Here is a 19089-nt window from a genome sequence, read left to right as displayed (position 1 = left end):
AACTACATTGTTGTACTTGGGTTTTCTCTTTCAAGCTACACACTTAGGATAAATGAAGGGCTCCACATAGGATATATAGAGGTTTATTTACAAACTTTGCTATCTGCTTAACTGTTTGCAGAACAAATAATTTGTCCATAATGTCAGATGTATTTAACATTGCCCAAGTGACATTTAAAGAGCCACACAATATAATTTCTCTGTTGCAGCTCCGGCCCTTTGGAACGAACTCCCCGCGGAGATTCAGACCCTCACCTCTCTCCTGGCTTTCCGAAAAGCCGTTAAGACCTGGCTGTGCCGGCAGGCCTGGGGTTGATGAGCTCCCTTCCCCTCTCGACAGGTGTGGTTGTTGGTTATTTTAAATGTCTATTTTGTATTGCATGTTCCCCTTCCCGTTGGAGTTGTTCGCCGCCCTGAGTCCCTTTTAGGGAATATGGCGGCATATAAATAAAATGAAACTTCAAACTAATTAATTTATCTATAAACTCAAGTGATTTAGACAATTTGGGAGGAATCCCAGGATTGATCATTATATTACTATTTTAGGTCGATTGTCTGCAAAGGTATAACATTCTGATCTGTGTGTTTGTTATTCTTGGAAACTTAGGGAACTAAGGTCACCACAATAAGCAGCACAAGGAATGATGGGGATGTGGGGGGGAGAGGGGAGGGAGGCAGAGAGAGTTCAGCTTCATACAACAAAAATTAGAAGAAACCCATAATTGACTCCACATGGTGTAACATCAAGACCAACACAAACAAGAGGATTTTATCTGAATTTTTTTATTATTGAGGGTGTTGTAACAAAGTTTTTTTGGGGGGGAGTTCTAGAAGAGAGGTCTGGGACACAACAGCAGCAGAGGTACAATTCAACCACCTCATGACCTTGTTGACACTCAGCCAGCCATGAAATCATGAGAAAAATGAGGAGTGTTTTTTCTGATAGGCTTTAGGCAACAACTGGTCAGATTTTAGGCTGGGTCTTCTACCACTGATTTATCTCATCTGCTCCAGGTCTAATTCCTTATATAGAAAATGGTCCACCCACAACAAAAAATTCTGGCCACTTCCCTGATCACAACCAAATACCAAACTAAACATGTGTCCTCCATTGGGTGTTGGCCCTATGGTCCTTTCTATCATGGCTCTTCTTAACTCCTCAAATACTCCAAAAAAATCAGCCTCAAAATCTCACAGGGCTGTCACTCTTAGAAACTCTAACAACATTTCTGAGATCAGTCTGCCAGCTCAGGCAGGGATTTTATCAGTACTCAAACAGAATCTCTATCCCTGGTCTTTAGGCTTGAGATACACGTTAAACATGGATTTGTTCTCTTCCACATAAAGAAGATATTTATCTTATCTCTGTCTACTTCCTCTAGCTTATTCTACTAGAGTCACCCAGTTTGGAGAAGCTGGATGCACACCAGCTGACCTGTCTTCTCCAATTAGATCTGAGCAGATAAGCTGTCAACTTTCTCATCCAGCTCAGCTATCTTTAAAATTAAAGCAAAAAAATGCCCAGACTGGTTGAACGTTTAAAATCTATGCCTTTTCCCCTGTTTGCTTTCTTACTTCCTTATAAACATGGAACCAGAAAACGATCTCTGGTGCAATTAACAAGATTGCAAAATTGTGAAACTATTCTATTCAGAAAAATGACAAATACCTTCCATAGAAAAAGGTTTAAGAAATCAACAGAAAAGAAGAAAAAAAACCAAGGATGGAACATAAGCTGTGCAATGAAATTCTGATTCAGCTGGTTTCCAAAATGTTTTGAGAGACACAGGTTACCACTGTGAAACTGTTCACTCTGAAGCCAGATGGCAAGGAATTTGGGACAACCCTGAAGCAAAGAAATGCACAATCAATGCCAAGAAAAGAATCATCACATCTTGAGAGGAAAAAAAAAATACAACAATTAAGATTATGCATTCGGTTTATGACTTCAGGGTAGAACAATCAAGAATGTTCCCTTTGTAGACAGAAAATATTCTACTAAATAACGGGAAATCTTAATACAGGTAGTACTCAACTTACAACAGTTCATTTAGTGACTGTTCAAAGTTAAATAGCACTGAAAACTTGTTGGAAACTTTAGGCAAACGTTTGCCTAAGATGCAATACAGCCCAGTTTCGAATCCCAGTAAGGGTATGGCTAGCTGATGAGAGCTAAATAGCTTGAAATAGATCTATACTAGTCTCCCTTTATTTATTTATCAGCACAAATAAAACACAAATATAACAAAGGCAACAGTAAAAATATTGGGTTTCTGTCGTGATGGACTCTTGTGACGAGCCGAAGGACAGATGATGGAAGCAGTTAGCTTCCTCCCATAATTGGGGCTTACCAGGGGTTGTGACACTATATATATATATTTATTTTGTATATATTTTGTATACACACACACACACACACACACACACACACACACACACCTACTTCAGGCAGAGCCATAATAGAAATCCCAAAGCCCTTTCATTACATCATCACCCAGCAACAAGTCAACCAAGCTTGGGACTCAAAAAACAGACAGCTTGTGAAGTTAGCTAAGACCCTTCCCCCTGGGAGTCTGACCACCAATCAGAGTGCATTTCATGCACAGGAATGGGAAACTCTGGAGTGGGGTCCAGAGAGGACATAAAACCAGGTCACTCTTAGCATTTCTTTCCTTTTTTCCCCAGCATTTGTGGGGAAATCATGTGGTCCTGTCTACCATTAAATCATATTTCTAAGCATGTTTCCAGTGTCTTTTCCCCCACTTGGAACTGAACCCAGATGGACATTTCTTCCAACGCTCTAGCCCTGTCTTGAAAATTCTAGGAGTTGAAGTCCACATACCTTAGAGTTGCAAATGTTGAGAAACACTGAGTTGGGGTTTTAGAAAAGGATGCTATGCACACAGGAGATAGGTAACTTGAGTCAGAAGTCTTTCATCAAGTCTTATGATTCCATCCTCCTTTTATAGCTTGAATGAACCCACAAATTTTACCTCTAGAGTAAATCCTCTCCTGTCTAGTAGAATTTAGTACTAAACATTATGACTCAGGTTTACAAACTGTCCTTGGCAACAGGCATCAACATACATTATCCCCCCCCCCAACATATTAACATATTGCAGGATCCTTTCTGATTAAGCGAAAAACAAATTTATACTTACTGGATGTTCATAACAATTTCTTTAAGAGTAACATATGGCAGAAGGAATAATGCAACTATTTATCAGGACTAGGATTATTGTTTTTGCACTTTACTGATTTGTTTGGTAAATGTCCCTCTTTGAAATGTTTATGGCATAGCACTTCTCTAAATAACATGGCAACCATTCAAGGGCTCTTCAAACCGAGTCAAAATGCGCAGGCGCCATCTGGCGGCGAAATATTCAGGTGCAATCCCATTGTATTTCAGGTTTTTCAAACACTGTCAGCTTGTTACCTGATTAAAGCAGTGCGACTTTTTCTTCTCCTAGCATACCATCAGTCATGAGTAAAATGCCCTTTGATTTGCAGAATTTGGTTTGTGTAAAAAGCATTTCTGAACTACATTATGTTGTCTTTCTACATTCACATAATTGTAAATTAATAGCTTCTTTCCGTGTTTGAATATATGCTGTGCAGTGTTCTGATTTATGAGAAATCATTTCCATTTTCTCAGTCCTCTCAAGCATTTACTATTGATCTGTTGTGCAAGTTTCAGTCACATGAGTATATAACTTGCTCATTTATTTAAATATTTCAATTAAAAATGTACAAAATAATTCATCATCAACATAGAAAAAACATAGACATTAATAATACAACTATAAATTTGAAGACACCCATTCAGTTAGATAAAATCAATATGGTAACCAGTGATACTGCCTCTGTAATAATGCCTGTACATAGAAAAATCAGATTTCAAGCCTTTTCTATAGACCAAATGTCTCATAAAATTCCTTTGCCAATTACCCCAAATTAGGTGTGAAAACCAACAACTCTTGAAAATAGTAGAAATGGTACAAATGTTGGAATTAATCAATACTTTCTGTCAATTGACTCCTGAAAGGCAAAATATGTTATTTCAAATCCAGTTCTTTATTCAATTTCTACCTCAAACTTGAATCCGCATTAATATAGAAAGCAAAGTAATTTTAAAGAAAAAGAACATTTCTGAAGCATTTAAATCCTGGTGTTTCTTAATTTGGACAGATCTGAAGATTTATTTATGGACTTTGAATCTTGTTTAGGAACCAATTTTCAATTCTTACAACTGTAAATCATTCAATCATTGATATGCTTACATTGCATTTTTATATTTACTAATAATTTATCCACTGCCTTCTCTAACACTGCATAAAATAAAAAAGTGATGACTTTTGAACTACAGAAAATACCAGAATATTTTGCTGCAATTTAAACAAAAATATTTCTGGTTTCCAAATATTTTGATGCAATCAAAGTCAGAGAAAAACAAAGAAACGTATAATGAAAATCATTTAGAAATTTGAGGGCTGTGTTGCTTGTTATTTCTTCAGAGTTAAAAATTTGGTCTTTTTGAGTTATATTTGAGTTAGACTGATTTCCCAACATTATGTATCCTTACATTATCTCCTGCAATATAAAACTTCAATTACTTAAACTTTGAGTCTTCAAAATAGAAGTTAGTATTTATCTACGATAGCTATTCATGTGTCCATTGAGAATTCTACAAATGCCTGTCAAGTTTCCTTTCTTTCCTTCTTTAAAGGGTTTTTTTTTAAATTTTAAAAATGCAATGGGATGCATCATTTTGCTTCCTGGTAAATGAATCTCAATCTTCTCTCATTTGTTATAGCAGGTATTTGAGATTATTTATAACATGTTACAAATTCTAGCAATACCCAAAGCATCATGATTTTACATAGACAGGAGAGCATCAGAGATGGGATTCAAAATTTTTTACTACTGGTTCTGTGGGCATGGCTTGGTGGGCGTGGCAGGGGAAGGATACTGTAAAATCTCCATTCTTTCCCCACTCCTGGAGAAGCTTACTGCAAAATCCCCATTTCCTCCTGATCAACTGGGACTCGGGAGGCAGCGAATAGATGAGGGCGGGGCCAGTCAGAGGTGGTATTTACTGGTTCTCCGAACTGCTCAAAATTTCCATTACTGGTTCTCCATAAGTGGTCAGAACCTGCTGAATACCCACCACTGGAGAGCATATGTTTCTATGACCAATATTTTATCACACACATACTTATTAATTTACTGGCTGTAAGTATTCAACATTCTTTATTTTATCACTAAAGTTCTTTATTTCCAATAACTCTCTCTCTCTCTCTCTCCAAGTAGTAGCATTCTATCTTAATAATCTTAATGTTCTTAAAAATTGCACACTATGTAGCATTATTCTTATATTTAACATTTTACTTATTGGTTCTCGCTTTGTTTTTGAAAAAAGCTAAAAAAAGAAAGAAGGGAATGAAAGCAGCTCTTAACAATGTGGACTAGCATCATTTATAAGACTACATTTCAGAAATTATAACTGGTATCTTTATAGAACTGCCTTTTTTGTAATTAGTTAAATTATAAATAGACTTTATAATTATTATCTAATCTGATTGTGAAAAGATGACTAACAAACGTGCTAGCATTTTGTTACTCAGGAATAAAACATCAGGGATACCTTATGTCACATAAAACAATCTGTAATCCTTAAATGTGTTTACTGTTGTATTTTATTTCATATTTGAATACAAATAGGTTGTCAAACTATAGATACAAATTAAGCAAAATATTGATAGCTGGATTTCATGCACCAATAAAAAAATCTCAGAACCCTGTATTGAATAACATTGTTCTTTATTGCAATCTATTTTAGAAAATAAAGGTGAAAAAGTGCTCTTTGATAATAATATTTAGTGATTTGTAACTCAGCAAAATAACTAATGACTATCATTAGAATACTAAAGCCACTCAGAGGTTTCTACAAAAATACAGAATTCAACACACCCACATAGATGCATTTAGATCCCAAGAAAAGTAAATTTACTTGTTACTATAAATATTTTGCTTCTTCATTTATACAATCACCAGGAAGTTTAATGATAAGTGAAGTTCTCTTTATATATTTACAATACCATATAATATAATAGCAGAGTTGGAAGGGACCTTGGAGGTCTTCTAGTCGAACCCCCTGCTAGGCAGGAAACCCTTCTTAAAGACTTCCAGTGTTGGGGCATTCACAACTTCTGGAGGCAAGCTGTTCCACTGATTAATTGCTCTGACAGGAAATTTCTCCTCAGTTTTAAGTTGCTCCTCTACTTGATTAGTTTCCAGGCATTGCTTCCTGTTCTACCCTCAGGTGCCTTGGAGAATAGTTTGATTCCCTCTTCTTTGTGGCAATCCCTGAGATATTGGAACACTGCTATCATGTCTCCCCTAGTCCTTCTTTCTTTATGTAGCCATGCTGGTTTCTTTTGGGATTTGTTATTTTTCTTTTTCATTGGTATTGTGCTAGGCTGGGCTTTTGTAATCTCATTTTTCAAAATTTCCCAAGCTTCTTGAGTTGTTTTCCCCTTGAGGATTCTCATCCATGGAATTCTTCCCAAGCTCTCTCTAAGTTTATTTAAATTAGCTCTCTTAAAGCCCAAGAGTCTAGTTTGACTTTGTTCTACTTGTGTTTGTATAATATTGAATTCCAATATTGCATGGTCACTTGCCCCCAGGGTTCCTATGGCTTCAACACCTTCTATCATTTCCCCTCTGTTAGTGAGAATTAAGTCCAATATGGCTGATCCCCTTGTTCCCGTCTCTACTTTTTGGGAAACAAAGTTGTCTGCTAGGTTTGTTAGGAACCTATTGGATCTTCCACTTGGTGCAGTTTGTCTCCCAGTTGATGTCAGGGTAGTTAAAATCCCCCATTACTATTGTGGTGTGCTTTCTACATACCTTAGTTAGCTGACTAGCAAAAAGTTCATCTACTTCCTCTGCTTGGTTGGGTGGCCTGTAGTATAGACCTATGGCAATGTCATTTCCACCCCCACCTTTAATATTGACCCAAATGCATTCAAGATAGTTATCATCATTGTTATGCTCTATTTCTGTAGAGATGTAGTTATTTCTTATATATAGTGCAACTCCACCTCCTCTTTTATTTGGCCTATTTCTTTTAAATAATTTAAATCCTTCTAGCTGTATGTTCCATTTGTGGGTTTCATGCAACAAAGTTTCTGTAATGGCAACAAGAGCCGAGGTGGCGCAGTGGTTAAATGCAGCACTGCAGGCTACTTCAGCTGACTGCAGTTCAGCAGTTCGGCTGTTCAAATCTCACCAGCTCAGGGTTGACTCAGCCTTCCATCCTTCCGAGGTGGGTAAAATGAGGACCCGGATTGTTGGGAGCAATATGCTGACTCTGTAAACCGCTTAGAGGGATGAAAGCCCTATGAAGCGGTATATAACTCTAACTGCTATTGCTATTGCTAATATAGTATCTGCCCTCATTTACTTGAATTTCTAATTCACCCTGTTTATTCCTCATAGTCTGTGCATTGGTGTATAGACATTTGAGTCCATTTTGATTGACCCTGTGTTTACTGTTTACAGTCTACATAACCTGTGTTATGCCTGATTGCCCCTATTTTTTTGCCACTTGTATGATTCATGCACATGGTATGGCACTCACTATTAAGTGCTTGGTTTTGCTTGACAGCAGGAGTGATAATCTTACCTGCACAAACATCTGTGTTACATGCACTGACAACCCTATGAATTTTAGATTGCTGGGAACAGAAATGTTCTGTATTAATTAATTCTTTGTCCCCGCTGTTTGGTTTAAATGTTTATCCAGAAAATCTGTGAATTTAATGCCAAGTAACTCAGTCCCTTTCTTGAATGGGTACAAACCATCTCTTTTGTACAGTTTTTCATTGGACCACTTGCAGACATCATGACTAATAAAACCAAAGCCTTCCCTTTTACACCACTCCTTTAGCCACACATTAAACTCTGCTACACACTGGCCCTTCCCTTTTTGTTCCTTATATACTGGTAAAACCTCTGAAAAGATAAGCCTACAACCTATACTACTAAGTTCATACCCCAAACTCTGGAAATCATTCTGCACAGAAAGTACATCTTTTTGGGACAGATCATTTGTGCCAAGATGTATAATAGCATTATGGAACGATCTCCCCTTGGAGATCCGGACCCTTACTACTCTCCCAGCCTTCCGCAAAGCAATTAAGACCTGGCTCTTCCAGCAGGCCTGGGGCTGTTGAGTTATCCAGCCCCATTTTATGTTATGAATGTTGTGTGATTTTAATGTTTGTACTTTTTAATTTTTATATGTTCCCTTCCCTGCCTTTTCTGTAAGCCACCCTGAGTCTTTCGAGAGTGGGCGGCATGCAAGTCCTAATAAACTCAAACTCAAAGTCACAGTCCTTACTTACATTCGTGACTATACTTACATTCTTGACTATTGACTATTTAATAGGGAATGTACAGTATAATGTTAGGAAAGCATTTGGTGTCCCGTGATCACCTTTGGCGACCTTCTGATGAGCAAAGTCATTGGGGAAGCCAGATTCCCTTAACAACCATGTTACTCACTTAACAACTATAGTGATTCACTTAACAACTGTGACCAAAATAATTGTATAATGGTGCCAAAATCACTTAACAAATTTCTCACTTAGCAACATAAATTCTGGGCTCAATTGTGATCGTAACTTGAGGACTACCTATATATTTACACTGAAAAACCAAGCAAACGAACACCATTGACATCTGAAAAGAAGTGTAATAGATCTTCTTGTTTAAGTCACATTCTTGTCCACCCAACTCACTATATTCGTTCTGTGCTAGAATCCTAATGCTGGAAGCTGATAAATACCTCCACCTCATGTAGTTTTATGAACACTTTGGCTCCTTCTCCAGTTTCTACTTGTGCATCATGCACTTCACTCACATACACAACTCCATATAGTAATTTTTTTTGCAATTATCCTGTTCATCTAGCTTTATGGTTTACCAAAAGCCACATTCTGTTCAAAATTAAGAGGCTGTAAAGAAAACAGCTACGTGGTCATTCCTCACACTTACAACTGTCATTCCTCACACTTACAACTGTCACAGCTTTCGCTAGTCACATTTAGCTAGTTGGCTGCATTGCAACTGGTACATATTTACAATCAGTGCAGCTTCCTTTGGTCACATCACCATTTTTCACTAATGGCTTCTGAGAAGCAGTTAAAGAAGAATGGGAAAGTAAAATTGCAAGTTGTGATTATGTGATTTTAACAATCATGGTGACTTGGCTTAATGACAGATTGGGAAGTGAGGTTGAAAGCCTATCACGGTCATATGATTTTTCCACTACGTGACCATCCCACTTAATGACAGATTTGCTGGCCCCAATTGTGGTTGCTAAGTGAGGACTACCTGTACATCATTTCATTTAGAGGTTATGCATATAAAGGGGGAAAAATCAGAGTCATGACCTTGCATTTCTTCTCTAATTGTCCCTGATTAAGAATCATAGAAGCGATAGCAATTATTCCGAAGCAGTTTATCTGACATATGGACATAAGTCACCCAGAATCACTTTAATAGTGAGATGTCCAGCAAAAAAAATAAAGAAAAACCCTGATGGCCAGCTAATTTTCTTACCAATAAAACAGTCAATGGAAGAATTTAAGAGTTAAGATAACTTGTTGAAGGAAAAATTGAAAAAGAGTTGATTTGTTCTCTCTTCTTAAAAAGATGCCTTCTGTAAAATTTTATAGTACACAAAGAAATGTAAGATATTCTTTCCTCTTTACTCTAATTCATGCTATTTTAGAAAAAGAATGCAATAGCACTTTTTGAGTGACAAATGGAAAAGGCAGACAAATGTACTAATGTATTGTTTTATTAGGCTCTATATTAACATTGGAAAACAGTACATCATTACATAAAATTCTGTTCTTTTAAAAACAGCAAATCCTTCAATGCATTATTTGGTAACGTTACCAAAAATGAATTAGTGAATGACAATTCAGGAATTTTATGTGTAAAGCCTTGTTTCTAAAAATATATCTTGTCTCCAGACCTGCTTTCTTCTGGATGAAGCCACACTACATAAAATTAAACATATTCTAAGAGAACTACAAGGAAACAAATTTGACAGACTAAAAGCTCACATTAGGCTGATATTACAATAAATAATAAGGCAGTCTATGTATATAAAGTAAACAATAGCATTACACAGAAACTACATCAGCAATAAAGTTATTCGGGATGACTTACTAAAACTTTGTAATCATAAAACGTATTGATAGAGCATGAGGGTTTTAGAAAATGAAAGAACATGACATTTAAGACTTAAATCAAGGAATCATTTTTTGAGTATCATTAACTCAAAATAAATAGGCAAGGTGGTCCTTAATAGGAATCTCATCAGTACCAAGTGAACAATTATGCCTTCCTTGCTCCAAGAAGGTATCATAGTATGAGAGATTTTGATCATTTCATAAGAAGGATTTCCATACTTATGGCAATGCCACAGAAAAGTCCTTATTCCTAGTCATTATTTGCCAAATCTAAATCTACTGATTGAACTGTTGGAAGAAATGTCTGTTATGTCCGTGCCCAGAGGGCGTGGCCACGCACGCTCTAGCCAAGTGGGAGTGGTGCTGGCCAGCGCAGGACATTGGCGGCCGTTGATTGGCTGCCCCTCTTGACAGCATGCATATAAATAGCTGTCAAGCGGGCAACTGTCGTTTTGCCTTGGTTCTGAAGTTGTTGTTCAGTTGCTAATAAACGGTTGGTTTAAACCGCTGCCTCGCCTCAGTCATTACTCCGAGTATTTAATAATGTCCATCTGGGTTCAGTTCCAAGTGGGGGAAAAGACGCTGGAAACATGGAGACTGCTTGGAAAGATGGTTTAATGGTGGACAGGACCACATGGCTTGAGATGCTGGGAAAAAAGGAAAGATCTTTGTTGTGTAGAATAGACCGGCTCAAGGCTTAATGGCCCATTGACACAGTAGGGGGGGGGGAAAGCTACAGGGAGCTGCTTTGTCTTTCAAACATGTTTCTTTTCTCATCCAGGGAAATATGATATTCTGCCTTTTTAATATTTCCAAAAATATTTCATTTTTCTAGCAGAGAGCTGCTTTGTCTTTAAAACATTTCTCCTTTTCTCATCCAGGGAAATATAATATTCTGGTTTTTTTTTAATGTCCTAAAACAATTTCATTTTTCTAGGAGAGGAGTGAGTGCTAACTTCCTACAGAACGTAAGCAGAATGTCACCAATTATACTTATTACATGTATTGGGGTAATTTGGGTAGAGGGACCTTTTGAGTTCTAAACCACTAGGGATTTGTAGACTAGTAGCAACATTGGCCTGCCAAGCTGCGAGCAATGTAGTCGCTTAATAATAACTGGGCAAGTGCACATTGTATCTGTTGCAGTGTTCAGGCCATTTTGTAGAGTGCATTGCAGCAATCCAATCAAGATGAGAGTCTGGACCACTGACCCCGGGCTGTGTTTTTAGCTGATAGAGCCAGCTTTTCCCCTCCCATGATATCGGTAATCAAAATGGCACCCAGCACAGAAGTATCTGCGGAGGAATCAAAATATGCAGGACAGTAGGGCCAGATTTGCAATTACCCCGCTTCCCTTCCTATGTCTATGCCTCTTGCAAAAGATTGGACCATTCCTTCATAATGCACTTTTTCCCTCTGGAGGGAAGGCGACCTCACACAAAATTTCCCATTATACAAACTTCCTGGTCTAACACACTCTCTCTCCAATTCTGCTGCTTCCACAGATTCAACATCCATTTTTCTGGCCTTCACCCGTTTGCATCCCAGCCTCCTAAACACTACAGAGTCTGTAATTTAATCTTGGCTAGCGTTTAAAAATCTAGACTTTTTAAACTACAAAATAAAGCTTTTAATAAACTGTATTAAACCAGGGGGTTAGACTAGAAGACCTCCCTTCCAACTCTGTTATTCTAAACAGTTTATCCCATGGAGATGGCCCTTTAAAAATGAAGCATACATCAATCAATCAATCATAAGCAGAATCAGTCAAACTTTTGAAGCCTGGATACTTTTCACTTTTTCTTACCCCAATATTTTCGAGTAAAAAGTGGGAGGGGCTGTAGCCCTCCCCCTCCTACCCACCGCCCCAGGCCTCCCAGGTAGAAATATAGAGAATAATCTGCTTGCTTTCCATTTCCAGGGGCTTAAACACCCGTGAGAAGCAACCCACGAGCGGCTGCTTGAAGGCTTTTATGAGACTGCGCCCACTGACTAGCAAGAAGGAAGAACCTCCTCGCCTGCTCCTTTTTCCAATCCAAACAAGGACATGTGGAAGCGGAGCGGTCAAACCTCCGGCGCGCCTTCTGTCTCAGACGTGGCCGCTGTTTCCATTCTTGGGAGATGCTGTACCTTCTCGGGAAGCTCTCGGTTGAGACGAGCCGCTGGGGGCAGCCGCGGAGCAATTCTCCCAGGGGCCGCCTCCTCCTCCTCCTCCTCCTCCGCCGCCGCCGCCTCCGCCCCTGCCGACGGCGCCTTCCCAGACTCCTCTCCGGGTAAACAGCGATGGCCGCAGATGAAGGAGGCGGAGAACAGGATAACAACATGGGAAACCACTTGCAGATCCTCCCTGGTAATACCCGTCCCTGCCTAACGCCGATGGGCACCGGGGAGCCTCCTTTGCGCGGCGGCGAGCGCTTGGGGTGGACGAAGGGGAAGGGGAAGGGGTGGCGATCGAGGGGGGGGGGGTTCCCTGAAACAGGCGGTCGGGTGTTTTTTAGGAGGAGATCGCAGAAAGGGAATGGGGAGACACGCCAGTTTGTCGTTCCCACCGACTAGGGGAGAAAGGCCTGAAGCTCTGCAAGACGTGGGCACGGGCTTGGATTGGGCGCAATCTGGGTTTCAGGCCAGGCAGGGGCAAAGGGAAGAAGCAAAAGGGCAAAGTCTGGGCCTGAAAGAGGGCAAACCCGGGCTGAATCGTGGACGGTTTAGGGACCGAAGTCCTGCGTTGGGAACCTGATGCGTCTAAATCCAGAGAAGGGACGAGCTGAGTCTGTGCGAATGGGGTGGTGGGTGGGGGAAGGATGTTTGATTTGTTTTGATAGTCAAGGAAATGAGATCAGGAAACATTTTTCATCCTGGACTACTTTTTGAGGGCATGAGCTCCCAAGGAATTGTAGTATTGGGATGGTGAAGAGGGATGGAGCAAGGCAGAATTTGCAACCAGGACGGATTAAATGAAAGGCAGGATGCGGGATAAATCGCTCCTATTGAGCAGTTCCTGTGTATCTTAGAAGAGAGATCTGAAACTGGGTGGGGGAGGGGGACTTTCTGATCCCACTGCTGTCAAATGCACAGGAATCTTGCCAGGAAGCTGCATGACATCTTTGGGAGAACCATGACAAAGGGGGAAAAGAATTAAGCTGCTGATAATTAGCATACTTTGTGCTAGAAACAACATTCAGAGCTATAATAATGTGGGTGTCTATGATACAAGGAGGTGGGGTACAGAAACTTGTAAGGTCACAATATTAAAATCTCTTTTTCAAAGATATAATAATTAAAAAAATAAGAATACTATTTAGGGGCACAATATAAAATGAATTAGAAAGTTAAAAAAATTGCTTTGACTTAGATATGGCCAATCAATTAGTTTTTGATTATTTTGGACACCCAAGACTTTGGAACATGGGCATTTCACACCAAATTATTATAGACCCTTGTAAATATAGTCTCACTGTAAAAGTTGGTAGCCTTTCTATTTACATTGGATGCAGAAAAGGTGATTTGTCATTTTGGTCAGCATGAAACACAGGCCTCTCTCTTAAGCTGTTTAATACTGAAAATGTAGGCAGACAGCCCTCTGCTGTTTTTCTAGGGAAAGATTTCCATACTTCAACAACCAACCACAAAACCTTTTGCTGCCCTCCTCACTTGCCTGCCTGGAAATCCTTGACATTTTCATGGATTTGTTTAGCTTTTTTTAAGAACCCTTTAAGTAAATGATTATGAGCATACTTGGTTTTTGGAAAGCACTCCTGGTTGCTTGAAAGTAATCTGTTCTGATACTTATCTCAGACAATTTGGTTATATGACTTAGTCTCCCCACCCCCTATTTTTACATTATTTTGTATCTCATTAGTCACCATTAGTCATTTTCTAAACAAAAATGCTTTCCTTCCTTCCCCCCTGCATGTATATGGTACATAATTTTTCTTGCCCTTTTATCCCTTACCCAGAATTATAATTGTATAGTATGTTTATAAATTATAATTTGCATTTTCAGCTTAACAGCTGACCTAGATGATATGGTATAAATATTTTTCCTGAGTATTCACTGTAATATCAAAACAAAATAATTGTTTATTTGATTTACAAATTATCTTGTAAGGCAGTCTTCCATTCCCTCCTTTTCCATTCAGATAACTTTAGAGGAGCAGAAAGCTATACAAATGGTGTTTTCTGCGGTGACTCTATGAAAGCAGAAGCAGTGTTTTTAAACTGAAGAAGGACATGTTACATGAAATTAAAATTGTCCCCTAATAAATTAAAGATGAAGATAGCTTTACATAGAAATCAAACAAAGTATGAGGTCTTGCTGTTTGCTGTAGACTACTTAATTTTTGATGTAAAAAGGAAGGGGAAGTTTATAGTGATTTGAAATTTACAACCTTCAAATAAAAAACAAAAAAAGGTCTACAAATGCAAAATGTGTAAAATGTCCCAAAGCTGTGTTCACAGAGTTCTTAATGTGCTTTCCTAAAGTGTTCTATGCACAGGCTAACAGGTACTTAGAACAGTAGTGAACTACTCTTTGTACTTATTGTTTTATTAGCTTTATATGTCCACTCAATTTGCAAGAACAAACTTGGTGATTTACGATTTGAAGAAATATGAAAATAAACTCGGCACAAGATAAAATACGATTTTGGAACTTGAAAGAACAGGAAAATAGTATAATGGGAATAATTATAATAACAGGAACAACTCAGGCCAATCAATACATAGCTCATTTGCAGGTTTTTAGGACTTTGGGAAAGAATAGAAAGATTGGGGTCATCCAAACCACATGGAGAATGATGTTCCGTGGGGCAGGCATTGCAACAGAGAATGGTCCTGAATCCCACTAGATGATGATGTTTCATGGAAGGGACTTGAAGCATGCCTAATCTACTGATTCTCATGGGATAAGCATAGATAATTGGAGACATACAAGTCACAAACCTTGAATCACACCCCAGAAAGTTATAGGGAACCATGCAACTTGTGAAATAATGGTTTTTCATGGATCCGTATGTTTTAGCTCCACTATACTCTGAATCAATTTCCATTTCTGAGTAATTTTATAAAGCTTCAGGGACAGCCCCATATAAGTATATTGCAACAATTTAGAGGTGTATGAAGTGAGTGAGTGAGTGTTAGGTTCTCCTGGTTGAGATACAGTTGATGCCCAAGATGGATTTATACAAAGGTTCTCGTGTCTGCCACTTCTTCCAGCAGGATCTGAGAGTCCAAAAGGATTGCCAAAGTGTGTATCAATTATATTTAGGGGAGTATGACCTTTTCAAGGACCAAACATGTAGAATTTTCAGAGTCAATGAACCCAAAACTCATAGCCACTCTGTTTTGCTAGATTGAGCCAAAACCTGTTTTTCTCTATCCAGACTCTACAGCTCCAGACACAAGAAAGAATCTTGATGGCATTTCTTGGTTGGACTAGTGTGGAGATAGATAATTGGATATTCTGTAATGACCTTGCCCATCAGTCTCATGTAGAAGTTAAATAAGACCAGAGTAAGACTAGAATCCTAGGTGGGATATCCCATAAAGCAAGGCCCTTGGGTTAGATCTTTTCTTCCCTTTCAACACTAACTGGAAATGATTGTGGAGGAAGGAGGAGAACCAACAAAATGCTGCACTTCCCATTGTTAAAACTCAAAGCCAGTGTATCAATGGCACCAAAAGCACCAAGAGTTCAAGAAAGTCGTATTGTACTTATCCAAGTATAAAGCCTGACTGGAAGGGATATAGATAACCATTTCTTCCAGAATTCTCTGAAGCTTCAGGTCAGCCATCTTCTGAACAAACTTTCCCCAAAAAAGAAGGGTAGAAACCAAATGAAAATATACAGTATTGTTAGAACTGGAAAGATTTCTTGAGAAGGGTTGGATCATGGCCTCTTTGGAAGCTGGAAGTAAACTTTCTTCAGTCAAGGAAGCATTTCACAGAGATCTCTTCTTTCCCAGGAAGGATTGGGTTAACCTGAACAAGGCCACTGAAGATCTGTCGCCATATATAATGGGAGGGGAAGAATTGTGTCTTGCTCCTCTTACTGTCACAAGATAATTCTTAAGAAAGGATCTTGCCTGTGTTGATTAGATTCACTCCTTGTGTTTCTCCAGCTGTGTTCCAGGTTCCTTTTTTGCCTTTACTTTTGCTCCTCAGAGGATCAAGGATCTTCCAGCTATCTAAGGCAGGGTTGCCAAACATGGTCCTTTTAAGACATGTGGACTACAACTCCAAGAATTGTTCAGCCAACATGGCTGGCTGAGAATTCTGGGAGTTGAAGTCCACGAGTCTTAAAATTACCAAGATTGGAGACCCCTGATCTAGGGACACAGGCTGCAAAGGTGCAATTCAGTCCAAGGATATGTCTATCCCCTCAAAACAATGATGAATACCTTAGATGAATATCCATGATGTTCAGTAATGAACATCAAAGCCTCAAAAATAATCCCAAACTTCCTTTTGAAATCCTAATACTCCATTAAATTCCTGGTACGGACTGGTCCAATAGCAGGAAATGGTTATAGAAAAGTTAATTTAAACATGGAGTGCTTTGCAAGAAATGATGTTGACGTCTCCAGTTCTAGGTAATGCTGTGAAATAAAAGCTCTACAATAACTACTGAACCTTTCTGTAACTTGATCCCATAACAAATTTTATCAGATCCATAGTTGTCAGAGTAATCATGAGCTTTCATGTCCAGAAGAAGCATTTAACATTTTGTAGTAGTATTAATTTGGGTAATTTCAACATCATTTCTGATAGAGGCTCAAGGAGCCCTGGTAAGGGAGGTCACCGTGTAGCAGGAGGTTGGTATAGAAGCAGTGTTCCCAATGATCCCTAGTGTCTTAATCTTAGCAGAGACTCATTACAACTTTGTGTGGGGCAGTGTTTCTTAAAGTTGTATGGGTGTCTCCGATAATCTTAATTTCTTCATTGTCCCTGCCCAGGGATTTCGGGGAATGCTATATTAGGAATGTATGGTTGTGAAAGTTGGACCATAAGAAAGGCTAACTGCCAAAGAATTGAGGCCTTTGAACTATGAACTTTGAACTATGGTGCTGAAGAAGACTCCTGTGAGTCCCTTGGACTGCCAGGCAATCAAACTGGTCAGTCCTAGAGGAGATCAACCCTGACTGCTCTTTAGAAGGCCAGATCCTGACGATAAAACTCAAAATACATTGACCACCTAATGAGAAGGAAGGATTCATTGGAGAAGAGCCTGATGCTGGGAAAGATTGAGGGCAAAAGAAGAATGGGATGACAGAGAATGAGGTGGCTGGATGGAGTCACCGAAGCAGTAGGTGTGAGCTTAAATGGACTCCAGAGGATGGTAGAGGAGAGGAAGGCCTGGAGGAACGTTGTCCATGGGGTCGCGATGGGTCAGACACGACTTCTCAACTAACAGCAACAAGAAAATAGAAATAGGTGGTTTCTTGAAAGTCTGTGGAATCCAAGCTCTTTGGGAGAACATATTTTAGAACAATTCTGAGTAAAGCAGCTATTCAACCTATGCAACTAACAACAATATTAGGAACCCATATTCAGCAGTAATGAAATGCAATCTGCATAGCAGTGATCCATGATAGTTGGCTTACTCCAGTACAAGTCATATTTCATTGAAGGTTATAAAGTTTATCAGATTCAAATTCTTCTTTTTCCTCCATGGAATTTAGAGTCAATGTATGCAGTTCCTGGATAGTTTGTAAAAACAATTACCAAATTTAGTCCTACTGAGTATTAACATAATTGCTTAGTAGTTTTTCTTTCTTAGTTACCAGCCTGAGTACTGATAAACAATTGGGGCTGTTTCCTCACTTACAACAGATGTGCTTTCTTGATCTGTGCTATTAGACAATTTATTGATAATACAACTAGTGCTTTTTGAACAAATATTTTAGTGGAATATGTGAATAATAAGGGATAGCATGTTGATGAGTTATGAGCATTTTTTTGTTTGTTATGGCAGATGAAATAAATTAGAAGTGAACATTTTTCAAAACAAAAACCACACAACTTTTTTCAGACCAAATAGTAATAGCACTTAACATTTAACTTATATACTACTTCATAGTGCTTTACAGCTCTCTCTAAGCAGTTTACAGAGTCAGCATATTGACCCCAATAATCTGGATCCTTATTTTACCCACCTCGGAAGGATGGAGTCAACCTTGAGCCTGGTGAGATTCGAACTGCCAAACTGCTGGCAGTGAGCAGAAGTAGCCTGCAGTACTGCATTCTAACCACTGCACCACCACGACCCAATACTACCAAGAACTAGTAGCAGTGGTTGAATTAAGAAAGTAAGTGATGCTCAAACAAACTGGCAAGGCAGGAAAAACCCTAAATTTGTTTCAATATCAATTTTAAGTAATCAACTGAAGTTAAAGATTACTTTGTATATATTTAATTTTCTTCATTTGTCCTATTAAAATTTAAAATTCTTCAGCAAATTTTTCAGGATATTATATCATATATTAGAAGGCCACAGGTAACTCTAGCTCTTCTGTGTTGGCATCCCCGTTATGAGGACTTGATTACTGAATTTTAAAGAGAGAAGATATTTCTTACAGAAAAGTTAATACATTGTATGATCATAAGGGATTATCTGCAATCTTTTTCTAAACACTAAAACTATAAGGGCCTGAACATTTTGTGTTTGGCAACATCCAGGCTACCTTGACTCACCTGAAAAAAGGAAGGGAGGGAAGATTTATATGGTTTTGTCAAACTGTAGAATTTTTGGCTGCAGAAGTGTAAACAAAACTGTGCTTACTTCATACTTGGAATGGAGACCAAGAGATCGTAGGCTGTGGGC

The 19089-nt window shown here is 38.8% G+C and overlaps 1 protein-coding gene across 1 annotated transcript in view; it reads left to right on the top strand.

Annotated features, from left to right (window-relative positions):
* The first annotated feature begins 12496 nt into the window (after nt 1-12496).
* Nucleotides 12497-19089, top strand: part of CRBN (cereblon) — a 32341-nt gene continuing 25748 nt past the window's right edge. Inside the window, exon 1 of the mRNA XM_014054920.2 lies at nt 12497-12618. Coding sequence (XP_013910395.1) covers nt 12552-12618 — 67 coding nt within the window. The 5' untranslated portion in view covers nt 12497-12551. The remainder of the gene's footprint in view (nt 12619-19089) is intronic.

This window comes from Thamnophis sirtalis, unplaced genomic scaffold, assembly GCF_051295495.1.
Source record: "Thamnophis sirtalis isolate CommonGarterSnake01/CBP01778 unplaced genomic scaffold, rThaSir2_p1.2 scaffold_3, whole genome shotgun sequence".
NCBI lineage: Eukaryota > Metazoa > Chordata > Lepidosauria > Squamata > Natricidae > Thamnophis > Thamnophis sirtalis.
This window is presented reverse-complemented; position numbering and strand designations above follow the sequence as displayed.